The sequence below is a fragment of the Mytilus californianus genome, unplaced genomic scaffold, assembly GCF_021869535.1.
Source record: "Mytilus californianus isolate M0D057914Y unplaced genomic scaffold, xbMytCali1.0.p SCAF_4, whole genome shotgun sequence".
NCBI classification, from domain to species: Eukaryota; Metazoa; Mollusca; class Bivalvia; order Mytilida; family Mytilidae; genus Mytilus; species Mytilus californianus.
Window position 1 is genome coordinate 76,712,743 of NW_026262690.1, and position 18,359 is coordinate 76,731,101.

Genomic DNA, 18,359 nt, shown 5'->3' on the forward strand with positions numbered 1-18,359 from the left:
TTGATAAAATCCATTGGAAAGTCACGGTGTTAAACATCATTCAACTGCAGGTTGGTAGAAGTCTCTAAAATAAACCGACTTATAGACATCTGCTTGCCAATTCTTTAACCATAACACATTAAGGAATGGAAAAAAATGACATTATGTGTGGCTGAATTATCATAATGTAAATGTCAGAGGAGACGATATTTTTTACAATAATGGTGTGCTTAGCTCTTAACGTTTCTACGTATTTATACAAACCTGGTTTTCAAATGTTTAGGTTTGAACGCTCCTGATGAATGTTAATCCAGAAAAGGCGTTTCGAACGCACTAAATTGTTATTCTCAATTAATAAGGATTCAGATTAATTTAGTGAAAAGTGGTTTGTAGTCTATTAGAAACTAATACAAGAGTTAACTGTGCCATAAAAAAATAAATAAAATGCTTGCAGATTCAACTTCGTAGTTTATTTGGCCTTAGCTTGTCTACCTTTTTTATTCGAGCGTCGCTGATTAGTCTTTTGTAGACGAAAACAATGTAAGCCTGGTATCTATGATGAGCTTATTGGTAGCTAGTATATGGGGAAGACTTACTTGGATCAAGCAATAACTGTATTCCAATACTGACACGACGTCTCTCACCACCAGACACACCACGGCTCTCAGCATTTCCAACTTTTGAATTTGCTACATGTCTTAATCCGAGTTCAGCTATCACACTGTCTACCTAATGATAATATAGATTTAATAGATCATACAGCAGTGTAAGAGAATACTAGTAGTAAACATATACAAATAAGGAGATATTGTACAATTTCAAAATAGACGATTATCCACCAGAAAATTTACTTAAAGAACGAGGTCACTGACTGTGTATCATCACCACCGGATATAGGTACCCATGACCTGGTTCTCTGTCCATTGTCTAAGAAAACTTTATTACTGTACATATACTAACATATACAGTGGAGATCACTTCTAACCTCTCATCAAATCTTTCAGAATCTGTCAGGAGAACTGTTCTAGGACAGTATGTAGAACTGTCATCCTGATACCTTTTAGACAGTTCTAGCTAGAACAGTTCTAACCTAGAACTGATTTGGTCAGTTCTACCTAGAACTGATTTAGACAGTTCTACCTAGAATTGATTCTGACAGTTCTACCCTAGAACAGATTTAGACAGTTCTACCTAGAACTGACCAAATTTTTGGTCAGTTCTACGACTAGAACAGTTCTACGGCTAGAACAGTTCTACGACTAGAACAGTTCTACGATTAGAACTGATTTGTTCAGTTCTACGGCTAGAATTGATTTAGTCAGTTCTATCCAAAGAACAGTTTTAAGAACTCTTTGTCTTAAATATAAATAAGTCAAAAGAATATAATATATATTCAATAATTGCAGTGACGTCATTTAGAACTGTTCTACAATCCTGACAGGTTTGGTCAGTTCTACGGCTAGAACAGTTTTAGACAGTTCTGCTGACAGTTCTACGGTTAGAACTGATTTGGTCAGTTCTTCTGACAGTTCTACGGTTAGAACTGATTTGGTCAGTTCTGCTGACAGTTCTACGACTAGAACTGATTTGGACAGTTCTACCTAGAACAGTTTTAGACAGTTCTACCCTAGAACTGATCCTGACAGTTCTACCTAGAACTGATTTGGTCAGTTCTACCTAGAACTGATTTGGTCAGTTCTACCTAGAACTGATTCTGACAGTTCTACTTAGAACAGTTCTAGGGTAGAACTGTTCTAGGACAGTTTAGAACAGTTCTATGACAGATTATTCTGACAGTTCTAATGAGAGGTTAGAAGTGATCTCCACTGTAGGTACCCAGGTAGCTAGCTATACACTGGTATTTGTATAGTGATGTTGTTTTTCTTAGACAATGAACAGAGAACAAGGCCAAAGGTACCTATATCCGGTGGTGATGATACAAAGTGGAGGTTGTAAACAACTACATGAAACGAAACGAATAGTGTTATTTTATACATATGGTATGTGAAGTGGTCACATCAAATGCTTATTTTTCAATAACTACCATTGATAGTAGTATAAAAGTATTAACAAAAATACCAAACTACAAGGTAATTTCAAAAAGGGGGAGGTCCATAAAAACTGACATAATCAAACGTCAGACTATATCAACCAACGTAAATAATTTTCAATTAAAGTTAAAGAATTTGTTTAGATATGTTAAATGGACGAGAAACAAGTTTAAAAAAACCTTGCATATCGTTTTTTTACATTTCAATTTGAATTATTAACCTGTTCTCTACAACAAATACACAATATAGTGTGTACATCATAAACACTGACATCAGTGTACACAAATCGAAATACAATAGCCTTACCCTGTCCTCTATTTTTTTACTCGTAAAAGTTGTTGGCAGCTTTAATTCTGCAACAAACATAAGTGTTTCCTTTATCGTCAAATGAGGTAATAGTCTATCGTCCTGTTTAACGTATGCTGAGAACGATCGAATCATGGAATTGTTCTGTTGAACACCGTTCAAAAAGACATCCCCAAGTATCTCGCCAACTGTTATGCGTCCTGCCAAAACATCTAATAAACTGGTCTTACCACTTCCTGAAAAGGGATTGAAAAAAAATTAATGAAACAAAACAAAACAAAACTAAAATTGTCTTCCATTTGGTAATATTACTAGTATCAGATAAATTGGACTTAGTTCAGTTCTCGAGACGAACATATATTTTGACTCATTATCTGACCAGTAAGTGGGTCAAATTCAAATTTTGGAAACCCGCAACGATAAGGAGCAACAAAACCAATACAAATTATAGGCAACAGTGGTTTACAGATGTTCGAATTTCAAAAATACATTAAGAAGATTAAAATCAAGGTAAAACACAAAACACTGAGGGAATCGCATGAACTTCAAAGCATGCGAGACCGGGTGCGTTGACAAGGTAACAGTCTCCTGCTATGTATGCATCACCCGCCACGAGAGTCCACAAAAACAAGTCTAATTTGTAATGCATAATGTTAAGGAATATTTTTTTGCACAGTTTTTTATATATATAAACAAGATTCATATTTTGAAATCACTATTCATTAGTTTAAAAGATGGATAAAAAATTTAATAGTTCACATGATTACAACTCTAACAGATTTGTTAATTTGCATTGCAGGAAGAGTTAACGAAGTCTATGTCGTATAATTTCGAAATAATTTATAAATAATTATAAGATTTAAAAAAGCATATTGCAAGAGAATTTGCATACTGATATATATATAATGATATTACCATAAGAGAAAGCACAACTGTTCAATTGTCTATGAAACAGTTACAATTATATCTTATATTGGCAAAAGTACATCTTCGAAGACATTATAAGTAAGTACTCTGGATATATTAGTTACGGTTGTATTCGTTACCAAGACCAATAATTAGTTAATGGAATCCAATGACGCAAATACGTTTTCTCTGAAGAATAGATTTTTTTAGTCATACTGTTTAGAGTAATGCTATGTCCAGGACAGGCTATATATGGTAGCTTTCTTGTGCTTTACAAAGCTATATATACGTCCATCTAAGTACAACGCTTATTTATTACAGACTTCCAGACGAACTACGTCATTTGTGACATATACAAGTTTTTTGTTTATGGAGCGTTCACTGGAGATTTTCTACATTAAGATTGCATAACTTCTGTTTATATGATGTTAACATTACACATGGGAACAATGTTCTGTCTAACACCTGCAGTACATTGCATTATTAAATAGTGTATATGCTATACATTTGAAGTTATACAATTATGCTATTATTTCCCCAGAAATTTGTAGCATAGATTTAATATAGATTACGTCACTTATGTCTATATGGTGGTGACATTACACAGGGGAAACATTTTCTGTCAAACAGTTGCAGATCATTGCATTACTTAATTGTGTATAAAATATACATTTGAAGTGTTGCCATGATGTAACTATTTCCCTTGGAATTTGTTTCCTTGGATACCAATAAGATATAAGTTCAAACGTATCATTCGTACATGAAAATAACACTCTATAAATTTTATAGACTGGTTCTCTGTCCTTTATCTGTTTGGCTCTGTATATGTTGCAAGGGAGAGCCGACCAGCCTATAAATTTTATTGCATCCAAAGTAATGAAGGAAAATTTATTGTGCTAGTAAATATACTGATTGGAGTATATGAAACACCAAAGTTTTATAACTTCAGTGATACAGCACATTGTTGTTAGTTTTTTTTTTTCTTTTCATATACTGGATATACTATTTGTGGTTACAAAACTACTTAAAAAACCATAAACATGTACTCCCCTAAGAACAAAGACTTAAAAAACAGAAAAATTTTCTTAATATGCGGGATGTTCATAATATCTAAATTCACTATATAACGATCACGACATGACTTGAATCGTCCCCACTGTTAGGAGCAGTATGGTGTAAGAGAACGATAAAAAGACTTTCATCAATTCTTTACGGAGCTTTATAAGTACTTTTTACTGAATTATTCAAAGTTATGTGACTATTGATCGCATCTATCCCAAAGAACCCGAAAGCAAGGATACCGCAGATACAACAAGGTGTTTAGTACTTTTGACTCAGACCTTAAATTCGAGATTAAGGGTCGGCTAAGAATTGATCCTACTATAAGACAGGCTTGAGATAAAAAGTTTGGTAAGCCAGAACACCAAAACTAACAAGGTGTAATCCTCTAAAATTAAAAAGTGTAATGGACACAATTATGACTTGGTTGACCATAACACAATATTTGTACATGAGATGACCACGGATATCTTCCATTTGTTATAGCCACACTTCCATCTACTTTTCTTCTTTCATGATATGTCATTGAATACGATTGTGGGTTAATACTGTTGTTTCCTATTAACCGAGATACGTCAATGTTATTGGATGGGACAGAAAATTTTTAAACTGCTAAAAATAGATCGTTGACAACAGGAAAATTGAAATCAAAGCTTTTTTCATAGAAAATTTTTAAACTGCTAAAAATAGAACGTTGACAACAGGAAAATTGAAATCAAAGCTTTTTTCATAGATCCTCGTTCATTTTTGATAAGGATCTCATAAAGTGGGAAGTTTTGGGTTAAAGGTCTGATTGATGTAGTAATATATACAAACGAATAAATTACTATTGAAATGTTATAAAAACTACTGTTTGTTGACTCTTGGGTACCTGTTGATTGTTTCTATCGTTTGTTGCTGTCTCATCATTGACATTTCCTTCAATTCATAAATAGAACTTATTTTAGAGACTGTAAGCGAAGTTGCAGAATCCATGTTCAACTGCACAGAGGCAGATAGTTCTGCTAGTGGCAGCTTATTGCATTAACATGTGTTGTATATGTTACAGCTTAACAATTGAGTAAAAATATTGTCTGGTTAATATTTTGGCCTCGAGCATCACCGAAGAGACATTGATTGTCGAAATGCTCATCTGGTGCAGAAAAAAATAAGTACCTTTTATGTTATTAATAGAAGTGGATAAATTATTTGTAGTAAGTGATATTTTGTACAATATCAATTGCTTTTTGCCCATCAGGGGCTCATTTGAGATGGAAAATAAGTTTTATCCTTAAGTTCAAGTTTTAATGACTATTTTTTAGCCTTTGTTCACTGCAGTATCATAATTTTCTCATATATATTAATAAAAATACACTATATTTATAGATTTTTCATGAATCAAAGAGTTTTTGATTTAGGTAAGGATGACAATTTTATAACAAATATGCTCAATATATGGATATACAGTTAAACTTGATTTCACATCAAATTAATTATTTTTTTTCACTTTTTAACAATACTTAGCCAATAACAAACGGATATTGCATTTCTTTTCCTTTTATGTCCTAAAATGTAATGAGCTAAATGATGACAAGAAAACATGATTAATTTTTATCGATATTGTTGTCTTCTTCGCCAAAGAATGATTTGCCAACATAGATTATGTCCAATATATCAAGTAAATTATACCTAAAAAGACCAGAGGAGGAACGATTTTACGTAGTAACGATTTCAAATTCCGTTCGGTAGTTCTAAATATGGTAAAAGATCGATGCGTTCATGTTTTTTTATTCAAATGTACTCTGCTAAAAAGCGTTAACTGCTACACAAAAATGCTACACTGTACACGACCACGACAACCACCAACTTTACTTCGACTAGTAATTTATTATTGAATTCCACACGAAGGTGAGCTTCATCTAATGGAATTTGTAATGCTAGATATATAAAAATTTCATTGTCTATCAACCAAGAATTTATCAAAATGTATTTGTACGTAATAAATCGTGGCCAAGGTCAAAACGTTGATTACTTAACGAATGTTAACCTACTGACAAATGGTCAACTGTCAGTGGTATCGACCCATTGGTTTTTATAAATTCTTTGATCATGTCTCTAAACAGTCACAGCTAAAATTCAGTAGTTATGCAAGCCAAAATGACGATATGACCTAATGTGCTCTGACGATGACACACAATAATTGCAACTGCTTCCGGCAATCACACTCTTGTTTTTATTAACATCGATGTCAATCATCCAGTAAAGATGAATATTCATTACTACCCTCGGTGGTTGACGTCCCTCGCTGGTTAACTTTAAGTGCCGACCACTTGAAAACTCTAGTCCTAAATAAGGCCGTCAGACGTCAGATCAATCTCGGACTAGACCCACAGTTGGTCTATATTGATATGAAGTAATGACCTGTTCTTAATCGCATTGATCCAAGCAGGGGTGTTGTTGAAACATAATAACCGTACAAGCGTCAGACCAATTATTAGAAAGAGGACCAACGCTGAACAAAATAACAAATAAAGAAATGATATATTAAAAAGGATAGGATGTAAGACATGTTGTCAAAAACAGTAGCATTAAGATATCTATAAAAATTTAGCTCTTAGTCGGCTTTAGATTATATATTTATAACGTATTGGTACATCCTTTTGTTTCCAAACGTTAAGCTCTGTTCGTGCTTAATTAAGTTTAATCCAGAAATTGTGCGTGTTATTTTTTTTTTCTAAATTCATGTCCCTGATGTGTAGAATTGTTTATAGCTTAGTTTAAGCAGAAGGTATATAAAACGAATTAAAGTGTATGATATTATCTGTTATTGTCAACAAGTACATTGGAATGATACGAAATCAATCACATTGTCAAATAAAACGTCATTAATAGTAATATCAATGTTGAATAACAATTTTAATCAGCGAGGTCCTAGACAATATCAAGGTTCGTAAAGTTCGTCTGTACCGATAATGAAATCACAAATATAGTAACAATTTGTATCATAATCTCAAAACAACATCGTAAAACTACCTCTCGAGTAAGCACAGTTTGTACAGATTGTTCGTATGTTATCCTATTACATTAGTGTGTCCTGTTAGAGGACGGTGTTGGCTCAACTCTGACATCAGGAGCATGTGGCATGGCCCAGTGGTTGTTGTTTGTTTGATTATAAGTCAGGAGTTAATTTTCTCTTTTGAATTGTTGCACATTTTGTCACCTCGGGTCATCCTTTGAAACAATATGGTTTTTGCTCATTAATGAAGGTCAACGGTGACTTGACCGTTGATCTGTTGTTTTTGGTGGACACTTGTCTCATTGACAATCATACAACAGCTCCTTATTTCTATATCGAATAAAACAAACGGACACGATATGTGTTTGGTATTATACGTCAATGATCAGCAATCCCAAAAATCCCAAAACCAAAAAGACACCCAAAGGTCAACAAATGTATTCAATTTTAGAAAAATCTAAATGCCTATAAACTATACCCCGTGACTTCACATTTTGTAGCAAATCTAACAGTGACTAAATTTATCAACACCATATATTTTAAAGGCTAAATATGACACGGCGATAAAACAAGAGACAACTTTCAGTCTGTGGTTAATTTTTGGGTCGATGCCACTGCTTGTGGACGTTTCGTCCCCGAGGGTATCACCAGCCCAGTAGTCAGCACTTCGGTGTTGACATGAATATCAATTATATGGTCATTTTAATAAATTTCCTGTTGACAAAACTTTAAATTTTTCGAAAAACTAAGGATTTTCTTATCCCAGGAAAAGATTACCTTAGCCGTATTTGACACAACTTTTTGGAAGTTTGGGTCCTCAATGCTCTTCAACATTGTACTTGTTTGGCTTTATAACTATTTTGATCTGAGCGTCGGTGATAAGTCTTATGTAGACGAAACGCGCGTCTGGCGTATTAAATTTAATCCTGGTACCTTTGATAACTATTTGTTACATCTTTTACTTTGTAAAACCTTCATGAAATCTTACAAAACTATGACAGAAGCTTCTATGATCAAAAAACATTATCAAGAGAGAGAAAAAAATGAAAACATGTATTTCTATTTTTCTTCTTTTACTGATAAATGGACTTTTTGGGAGTTTAACTTGAGTGCGTTTTTGGGTTTTAAGGATTTTAAACACCAATAACTTTGTTAAATATACATGGAAATTCACCAAACTTCATTGGGAGAAGCTTCTTCGTGATAAAAGAAATTGCTTGAATTTTCATTTATTTTCCCATATTTTACTGATAAATAGATTTACCTGTCAACTTTAAACTTTTACAATGACAGCGACAATCGCAATCGAGACAAGGGTTCCACAGATTCCTTTGGGATATTTTATCATAGAAAGGTATTGTTGTTGTATTAAAACACACTAACTTAGTAACTCAAGAGTACAAAAGCTGTTGTGGATAAAAATCAGAGTCAAAAGTTAATGAACAATACACGACCAAAACGACACGTAAATTGTTTTGTCATAAATCAGGTCGACGGTTTTCTCGTGTGAATTTTACATTTTGTCATGTTAGGGCCTTTTAAACGGTATGGGTTTTGCTCATTGTTGAAGGCTGAATGATTGCCTATAGTTGCTTACATCCCGTCAATTGAACTCTGGTGCAGGTACTGAGTACAAAATAAGGTTTGAAAGAATATTTGCCACGATAACCTATTTAATTATGAAATATCTCAAATTCCACTAATAGAAAGTGTTTGTATTTTAACCAACAAGATCATATAGAAAAGTAAATCAACACTTCAATCCTTTAAGTAAAATGTTATATTTATAATAATTTCTTAAAGTAATTGAAAAATTACCTGAACTTCCCATAATGGCCAGCAGTTGTCCAGATTTGGCTGTAAATGTTACATTGTCTAAGACTCTTTGTGGACCAGAACATTCCGTTACTTCCCATGGCATCTGTAAAGTGGACAATTTTTGGAAAAAGTTTAAATTCTTTGGATTCACTGTGTAGCATAGTTTATCGACGCTCAGGTCTATCTGTAGACGTCTGTTTGTTTCCAAGGTATAGGCAGTCTGAGTTGGCGCCTTTTCTTGCGGCTCCTCTATGCTGGAAACAACTTCTGTTGGTGATGACATTGTTTCTTATTGTGTTGTAGACTCCATTACTAAAACAGGATATAAATATATATCGACCCTAGACATTTATCAGTATAGACAAAGATAAAACTTGATAAATTTGTCTGATAAATAAAATTAACCCAAATAAACCATCGTCATAAGGATTGGGTATGTTCCACATTTTTCATTTAACTAGAAATGTCTTTTATAATAGAATATTTGTATTTAATTTTTAAAAAGCAATAAAATAATATAAATGAATACAACTGAAATGATTACATGGCACTGTTCTGCTATCTTTCAATCAGAAATTGTTATGTAAAGTGAAAATACGGAAGAAAAACATGGCGGAATCTATTATTAGTATATATATATATATATATATCTATAAAGTTTGGAACTTAATCTGTAACAAAAAAATAAAATATACAGGTGCATGACAATGATGCTCCATTGTGAAATACATACATATCGTATTGGTTGCAAGCCATGTTAAGCGCTCTCCTGTTATTACTTTAAAACCTATCATTGCTAAAGATGTATTAATATACAGGAAGGTATAAAAAAATAAATACGGACATAATACGAATAGAGATAACCGCCTACATGAGTTTATTCTAATTGTTTTGTCACCTCGGTTTGAGTGGACACTTGAAAATGTCCATGAAAACGTTGTGTTATGAAACGAAGCGCCCAGGAAAATACAACTGCTGCTAAAATAGAAGTCGACAGTCCCATCTAAACGATCTCTAAAAGTTTGAAGTGAAAGTTACATGATAGTATTCACTTGGGTTTCCGTAAAGGTATCACAGCTATTTAATATCGCTTTTAGGAATGCACGAAGGGGATTAATATTTAGCTGTCATTTACAGAACGTCGAAAACATATAACAAAAATACCGAACTACAAGGCAAATTCAAAAAGGGGAAGTCTATAAAAACTGACAAAATCAAACGTTATCAACCAATGGAAAGAGTTGAAAACAACTGTCATATTCCTGACTTGGTATTGGCATTTTCTCGAAGAAAATGGTGTGTCAAACCCGGTTTTATAGCTAGCTAAACCTCCCACTTGTATGACAGTTGATTTTTCAAAAGAATACTTATGTTATATACTGTATATATATATATATATATATATAAACAAGTCTAAATTGAAAACAACGTTCAAACCTATGATTGCGTTGGATAAAAACCGCAATTTTTATTTGTGTGGATGCAAAAAAATTTCTTGTTAGAGGGGTCTAAATACAGCACAAACAACAATTTCCAAAAGACCAAAAAAAGTGAAAAAGTATATTTTAACAAAACGCATTTGACTAACAGGTCGAACAACAAATGTTCTTAAACCCTGATGACTGCCATTGGCGATTGCCAAATAAACGGATCACCGATGTAATAAATGGATCTTAATTTTAAATCTAATACTAAACAGAAAACAATAAACTTGCGGAGAAGATGATATACCGCAAACAAAAGGTGCAAAGGTTTTTGTACACCATATCCGGATTTCGACAAATAATGTCTTTTCAGTGATGTTAGGAATCGAAACGGTATTATATATATATAAGTAGCGTGTATCAAATGCTAACATATGTTTTTATCAAATTGTGTAACTTTATAAATATAATTTGATTTCCCTTTGTCTTCGCAATTTTTTATAAATAATATTAGATTAAAAATGTAATATGCTTTTCCATGAAAGTGTACGGTTGTGTTTAATTTATCATAACTATTTTACTTTCACAAATCGGTAAGTGCATAATGACTTTAGTTTACTAATATACTAAAATCCAGAATATTATAAAATTGTAAAATTGAACAATTTCGCGATCTTAGATCTTAAGACACCAGAATATTCGTCTTATCTGTATATCTACCGAGTACAGGTATGTACTTTTCCCTATTGTGACAGTCTTGATTCGCCATTCGGGAGATGCACTCACAATAGGATACTCTTACCCTGTTGACGTACCCGATCTTACTCATTTTGGATTTCATGTTTTAACCTCAGATTTTATTTCTTTGTTTCTACATTGAAAATGGATATACTAGTTTTCATCATCGATAAACTATGCTGCATCCCACAGAAAATAATTTCTCAGTCAGAATTCAAATTTTAGAGAGCAACAGTATTAGGGGTATAGGACCTAGTTATATTTGATTGGTTTATCATACCGTAACTTCAATTGTTAGTCTTTTCGACGTTTTTTGGCATGGTATTGTCGGTTTTTCTTTGACTTTATGCGACTTACGATTGTCCCTTTATGTTGAACGCATTTGTCCCATCGAACTTGAAATAATGAAATAAAGGATACAACAGATACAGTTAAGTCTGTCTCATATCTTGACTTACATCTAGAAGTTAACAACGAGGGTCGGTTGAGAACAAAACTTTACGGCAAAAGAGATGATTTCAGCTTTCCAATTGTGAACGTTCCATTTCTATGTAGCAGCATTCCAGCAGCACCTGCATATGGAGTATATATCTCCAACCAGAGCAAGTATTTCCTATTATGATTTTCTTGGTATAGGATTGCTACTTATAAGGAGGCTACTGAACCAAGAGTTCCAAGTGGTGATGTTGAAATCATCCCTTCGAAAATTGTACGGACCCATCACGAGTTGGTTGACTGTTATGGAATATCTGTTTCTCAGATGACGACGGATATCTTCCGTCTGTTGTAACCACAATCCCGTCCTTTTTTCCTCGAATGTGATCAACCGAATTAGACTTATCACCGAGTTTGCCACGGTGCTTACAGGAGCACCATGTCACATGTGGAGCATGATCTGTTAACCCTTCACCTGAGATCATCACGGCCTCGATTTTTGGTGGGGTTCATGTTGCTCAGTCTTTAGTTTTCTATGTTGTGCTTTATGTACTGTTGTTTGTTGTTTTGTCATTTTTCGTGTTTGCCATGGCATTGCCAGTTTTCGACTTATGTGTTTGGTATCTTTCGCCTCTCTTTTCGAATCGTATGTCTCGTTTTTTTATCTGGTTTTAGTTTTCTAAGTTAAATTTTGAGCTATGACCTTGTACGTAACATTTCTAGACCAAACATTTACATTATTTTTACCTAACTCAAGTGTTGAATCGCAGACATATCAGCATCAAATAACGATTAATTTGGTGAATTGAAAAAGGAGAAATCGCGACGAGAATTTATTTTAAGAAGTAGACAATGGAAAGTTAACCGAAAACGCTCAGATTCAAAATTAGTCCTTGTTCATTTTCTAAAGTAATTAAACAATTCACATTTCCTGAACAATCAGATTGCAAACAAAATACTCTTAAGTGAAAATATGCTTGAGTTAAACCATACAATATGTAATAGCACGAAAATTACATTTAAATACTGTCTTTTCACAGTTTTTTTTTTACCAAAAAATATCTTTCTAAATACATTATTTTACATTGAACTAAAATATTGTTCACTCCGGTCCTTAACAATTTGTTCAGAACCAGAACTGTTAAGTATGGATTATGTTACAATATCTATAATGGAATATAGACTATGATTCACATTAAATAGAATATATATATATATATATATATATATATGTGTGTAAATTTGCTTAGACTTTTCACAATTCATTTTCACAATTCAATTTCACAAAAGGCAATGTCATAATGCAAATAAACTGAAATTATAAAACAAGCTGCACCTAAAGGAAAAATCGGTCGAGTAAATTATTCACGGAGATTGATTTTTCAGCATTGAAAAATAAATAGTTAACACATTGAATGTCAGAGCAATTGAAATCGAATGAATTAAATACGTGGATAAGCTGTAAAAAGTATTTATACGGACTTAGTTGTTAATTTCTGTGTCATTTGGTCTCTTGTAGAGAGTTGTCTCATTGGCAATCATACCACATCTTCTTATTTTTACATTATCTCATTGGCAATCATACCCCATCTTCTTATTTTTATATTATCTAAAGTATATGAGTGATTGGCTAAAAAGTACATTGTTTCTTTTTCTCAAAATTCGGCAGGCAATCCACAATCATGTCGTAAACATGTTACAAAAAAGGTTGATTTAGATTAAGCAGTCAGCTTAAAAACAAAGCTGTATCTCATTCTTACGGGACGTATGATATTTTTATGATTCAAGTACGTTTCCAATGTTTTTACTTCTTACTGTACAATTAAAAATGAATCAAAAAGGATTTTAACCATACGCGTTTTTGTATTTCTAACATAAGCGTTTTGTATTGATGGATAGTATTCATCTATTATATTTATAAAGTCAAAACGCCAAAACGCGAAGTCGAAAACCCGAAAATGCATAAAAACACCCGCATATATTAGATATTTAATCTAAGTGTGCACAACACCAGCCAACAATTATATGAACAATGCTGGACCTTTTCCATCAGCTAATTTAAATGCTCCTGATTCAAATATGGAATCAAAATGGAATCAAGTTTTTGGAATTCAAATATTAAAAAAGCTGAATATGCAATTCAAATATAGTTTAAAGTCATTTTTTTTATCAGTCTGAGAGTGGTAAATTGGTAAGGGAACAACTAAGGCTGAGAGTGGTAAATTGGTAAGGGAACAACTAAGTCTGAGAGTGGTAAATTGGTAAGGAAACAACTATTTAACTTACAGGGGGATTACGGTTTGTTTACCTAAAAAAATATTCTGATTCCAAAGAGAAGGAAAAATAAATAATCTGTCGGAGCATTGGCCAATAAAAAAATCTGATTTACAAAACTATGATAAAAATTACTCTGGTTTTGGTGAATTATATAAAAAAAATCAATCCAAGAGAGTTGCTTGAGAAATCCCAAGCATTATAAGAAATGCTGCAGACCATATTTACATACCTAACTTGCTTTATTTTTACCTTAAAAAAAAACTTCTTTTGTTTTTCAGTCCATTCCTTGAAGTTTCAAATATCTCTGTACTCACATTATTGAGTTTTCTGAACTATGGATGCTGACAAAGATATATAAATTCATTTCAAATGAACCGGGTTCATGGGAAAGGGCGGCATAGAGGATGTACGCCCCGCCCCCTTTTTGGTCGGAACAAATTTTATATTTTGCTTTATATCGGCAAAAATTGCTTTTGAAAAAAATTCTCATTCGATTTGGTAAGAAAAAAATAATTTGGTTTGATGGTAGTGGAAAAAATTAGAAATATCCATCTGTTGAAAAACAAGTATAGATATTGCTGTAAACAGCATGTGTATTATATTTGTTATGTTTTATTCATGTAGTTAATATTGCATTGAGAGAGCCTCATTGAAAATTAGTGCAATCCTAATGAGTTACTCTTAAAATAATTTTCAAAATGGCCACTGTTGCGATGGAAACCGCAAACATGTGGAAAAATATAAAATAAAATGTTCCAAACTTAATGCAACATTACAAAAAACTGAACTGCCATACGTATATAGGCATTTAGTGTTTAAAAGATTAAAAATAGCGGCCTTTACAATTGACACAGCAAAAAATTGAAAAACTGAAGAAACAAATTATCCAAACTTACTGAAATTTAAAAGAAATTTGAATTGTCATATATAGATGTGCAGTTACTGTTTCATTTTAAAATGGCTTCCATAACCATGGAAACTGCAAGTTCGGATGACGTTGCTATTGCTTTCAAATGCATTTCTTATTATAATAATGAATTCTATAAATCATCTTCCTCACAGTTGTCTATGGTATTTTACTAAAATAATAATCCGCATGCCTTTGTTAAGGATAATTGAAAAAAATTGAACCACAGTTTTTAACGATTGTTTTTTTATTTCTTCGCTGTTTAAAAAAATTGAACCATGAAATTAAAGAAAAAAATCAATTTTGATCTAAAATACAGAAGAGAAGAAACCACTGTTTTCATATATAAAAAGTCTATATAAAAATTTAAAACTTTGTCAACAAAAGAGAGGCGATAGATATCAAAAGGACATTCAAACTCTTACGTCGAAAATAAACTGACAACGCCATGGCAAAAAAGGGAAAAGAACAAAAGACAAACAACAGTATACAAAACATCAAATCAATATGTTATTCAGTGCAGCATGTCGCTGTTTGTTATTCAGCGCAGCATGTCGCTGTTTGTTATTCAGTGCAGCATGTCGCTGTTTGTTATTCAGTGCAGCATGTCGCTGTTGAAGACAATATGACATATCTAAGAATCATTTTGTGTCTGAAGAAACTTTGATTTTGGTATAAAATGTCCTTATTATGAATATTTAAATGAATACTCTTGATTTTCCCAAATCTATCAAAATTGCATTTTGGAGCTATCTTTCTGCATTTATAGATCATACATAATTTTTATTTCAATAGAATAAGTAAACCTTTGTAGACAGACTGAAATACTTTTTTGTAGATGCCCCTTATAAGAAATAAATTCGGGCAAAATTTGCCCTCCTGTGATAATAATTGGAGAAAATTGACTCGCATATGAAACAAATTCAGAAGATATTGACCCTCATGTAGAAAAAAAAATAAGGGGAAATTAGCCTTAATCTTGAGATGCCCTTTTCATTCAATTTTATATCCATATATATTACGTAAGAATACTTATCAGTGCAATTGACAAACACTTAAATTCAAGATACAATGTTAAGTATTGCAAGATCTTTATCTGGTTAAAAAAAGTGTGGTTACAAGTTTCCGTTTGTACTCAAAGTAAACAAAAAGATGATCTCTAACGTCAAATGTAGCATTTTTGTGGAAAATGGATATTTTGTGATATTTCTTGATTATATATAGACTTCACCGTCTTCTTTGTTACATAAAAAACCCTAAACATATACTATTCAGTTTTTGTTGCATCTTTAATTTTCATACTTTTTGGGCCAAATAAGGTGAAAACACTATTTTCTTTTCACAAATCAAAACTCGTTTACATTAAAAGTAGAGACGATACAAAAGGGGAAATTAAAAGGGAAGAAAAACAGACAACACCGCACACCGGGTATTCCGAAACCCGCGGAAGGATCCAAACCCCGATGAACAATTAATGAAAAGTTTTTAACGGTGGTAAGTAAAATCTGGATCCGATTCCTACGGAGCATATTCCTTCGGATCCATATTTTACTTATCCACCGTTACAAACTTTTCATTAATTGCTCCTTGTGATTCCTATCCCTTCGCGGTTTCGGATCGGAATATCCGTTGTGTACCATAGCCAAAAGAGAACCATAAAAAATACAAATTCAGTATAAATCAACACTACATAGTAAAATAAAGGTCGAGCAAGACATATATCCCAGCCAAAAACCGGGTTACTCAGGTGTTCCGTTTGCGTAAGTAGTACCTTCTCCACTAATCGCACCGATGCGTTGCTCATACCATGTAAAAGTGCGACAAGTCGCATTCGGAGATCTCACAATCGAGAAAAATAGGACGGGTTTGCGTCATTGATTCAAAACATAGCATGTAATGTACTAATATAGTGTAAAAGTTCTAAGCTGCATCATCTATAAAAATATCTGCTTTATTTTTTCTAAAGGGAAAAACTAATCGAAATATAGCATAACGTGTTTCTTCGATAAATCGTAATTTATCCTTGCAAAAATATATAATGACACAAAATACTGTTAATTCCCCAATACATTTTTTTTTAAAATACAAAAATAACTCATCAACAATATAAGATTAAAAAATCCCACTTAGTATAAATAACTGTGTAAATAATTACCCATGTATTTCCTAATATAGAGTTGAATGGATGTATTGTTATTCCATTCACAGAAACGATATAATAGGCAGAAACGTTTGTAGCAAAAGAAATAAGATGTCGTAAAAGACAGGTAGATGAAAAAAAAACGTAATTATTTAAACAAATGTGAGACATGAAATAAAAACAAGTGTTACTTACCGGTGTTGCTTTCATTCTTCTACATTGAGAAGCCTGTCTGATGGTGACGTCACATATCGATCTATCAACTCGAAGGAAATTCACTGGCACTGACGATCGATGATGTTAGGCTTTAAATTTATTAAGTGTTTCAACGACATGGTTGTGTTGTATATGAATTTATTTATTTATTAAAATCGCACCTACCTAGCCCTTTGTCAACGTGTTAAACGGTACTTTTCACAATACACAATAAATGGACTTTATTAGGGAGGCTAATTTACATGTCAAACCTTATGATTTAAATAGCTTATAATAAAGTCAACAGTCGATGATACAAATTTGAAAACAAAAGTTTTCAGTAAAATAAGATTTGACAAAAAATTGAAAAACTCGAAAATTATCTGATTTCACTGTTTTTAATGTGCTTGTGATATTATCTTATTTAAAAAAAAAATAGATGATAAGATGGTATTGTGCTATACTAGCCTTTGTTAGAATTTTTTAGTTTTCTTTAATATCTTAAATAAGCTAAAGAGAAAAGTTACATTTTCTAGCTAAATTCAACTTTCAAATTCTTTGTTACTGTCATTTTATTAATTTGAAATTTAGTGTTAAACGAGAAAGAGTTGAATAAGTTATATAAATTTCATAAAAATTGTTGTAATAAGATATCTATTATAAAATTTAATATAAATACATGTTTTACAGAATTTTAGGCAGTATTCCTTCTTTTTCGTGATCTTTAGGCCCAATAGGAAATCAATGAAGACGCAGATGGTATCACAACATTGGAAGCTGTTGTTTTGGAAATGAATCTCTTACCGCTGATTTTGAAATCCTCAAATCGGATTTATTTTCGTGGACGTCGATTGTTTTTGTCTTTATCTGTTGATATAGTTGATACATACAGAATTAAGACAGATATACCAATAAGGTCCTTTTAATCGGATTTATTTTCATGGTGTTGTATCTGTTCAATATGAAGATCTTTCATACACTAGAGAATTAGCCAGATTGGGAACCTACGATCTAAGTAGCTTTCCCAGTTTGTCTTTTGCATTCATCGAGAAGGAATTATGTTAGCATTATTATATTCCGGTTAGCAATTACAGGAGTTCAAGTATAGTAGTATATGGCCACTATTCCC

At 32.5% G+C, this 18,359-nt stretch overlaps 1 protein-coding gene across 2 annotated transcripts in view; it reads right to left on the minus strand.

The window, feature by feature from the left end:
- The window catches only part of LOC127698735 (ATP-binding cassette sub-family G member 8-like), a 34,307-nt gene extending 16,989 nt beyond the window's left edge, over positions 1-17,318 (minus strand). The window contains exons 1-4 of one of the 2 annotated variants that reach the window (XM_052202378.1): positions 17,231-17,318; positions 9,115-9,426; positions 2,337-2,572; positions 576-708 (exon numbers count right to left, since the gene is read on the minus strand). In XM_052202378.1, the coding sequence (XP_052058338.1) occupies positions 576-708; positions 2,337-2,572; positions 9,115-9,397 (652 nt within the window). In that variant the 5' untranslated portion in view covers positions 9,398-9,426; positions 17,231-17,318. Of the gene's footprint in view, positions 1-575; positions 709-2,336; positions 2,573-9,114; positions 9,427-9,847; positions 9,922-17,230 lie in introns of those variants that run through there. The other variant, XM_052202379.1, reaches the window with a different exon arrangement.
- Between the last annotated feature and the right edge of the window lie 1,041 nt (positions 17,319-18,359).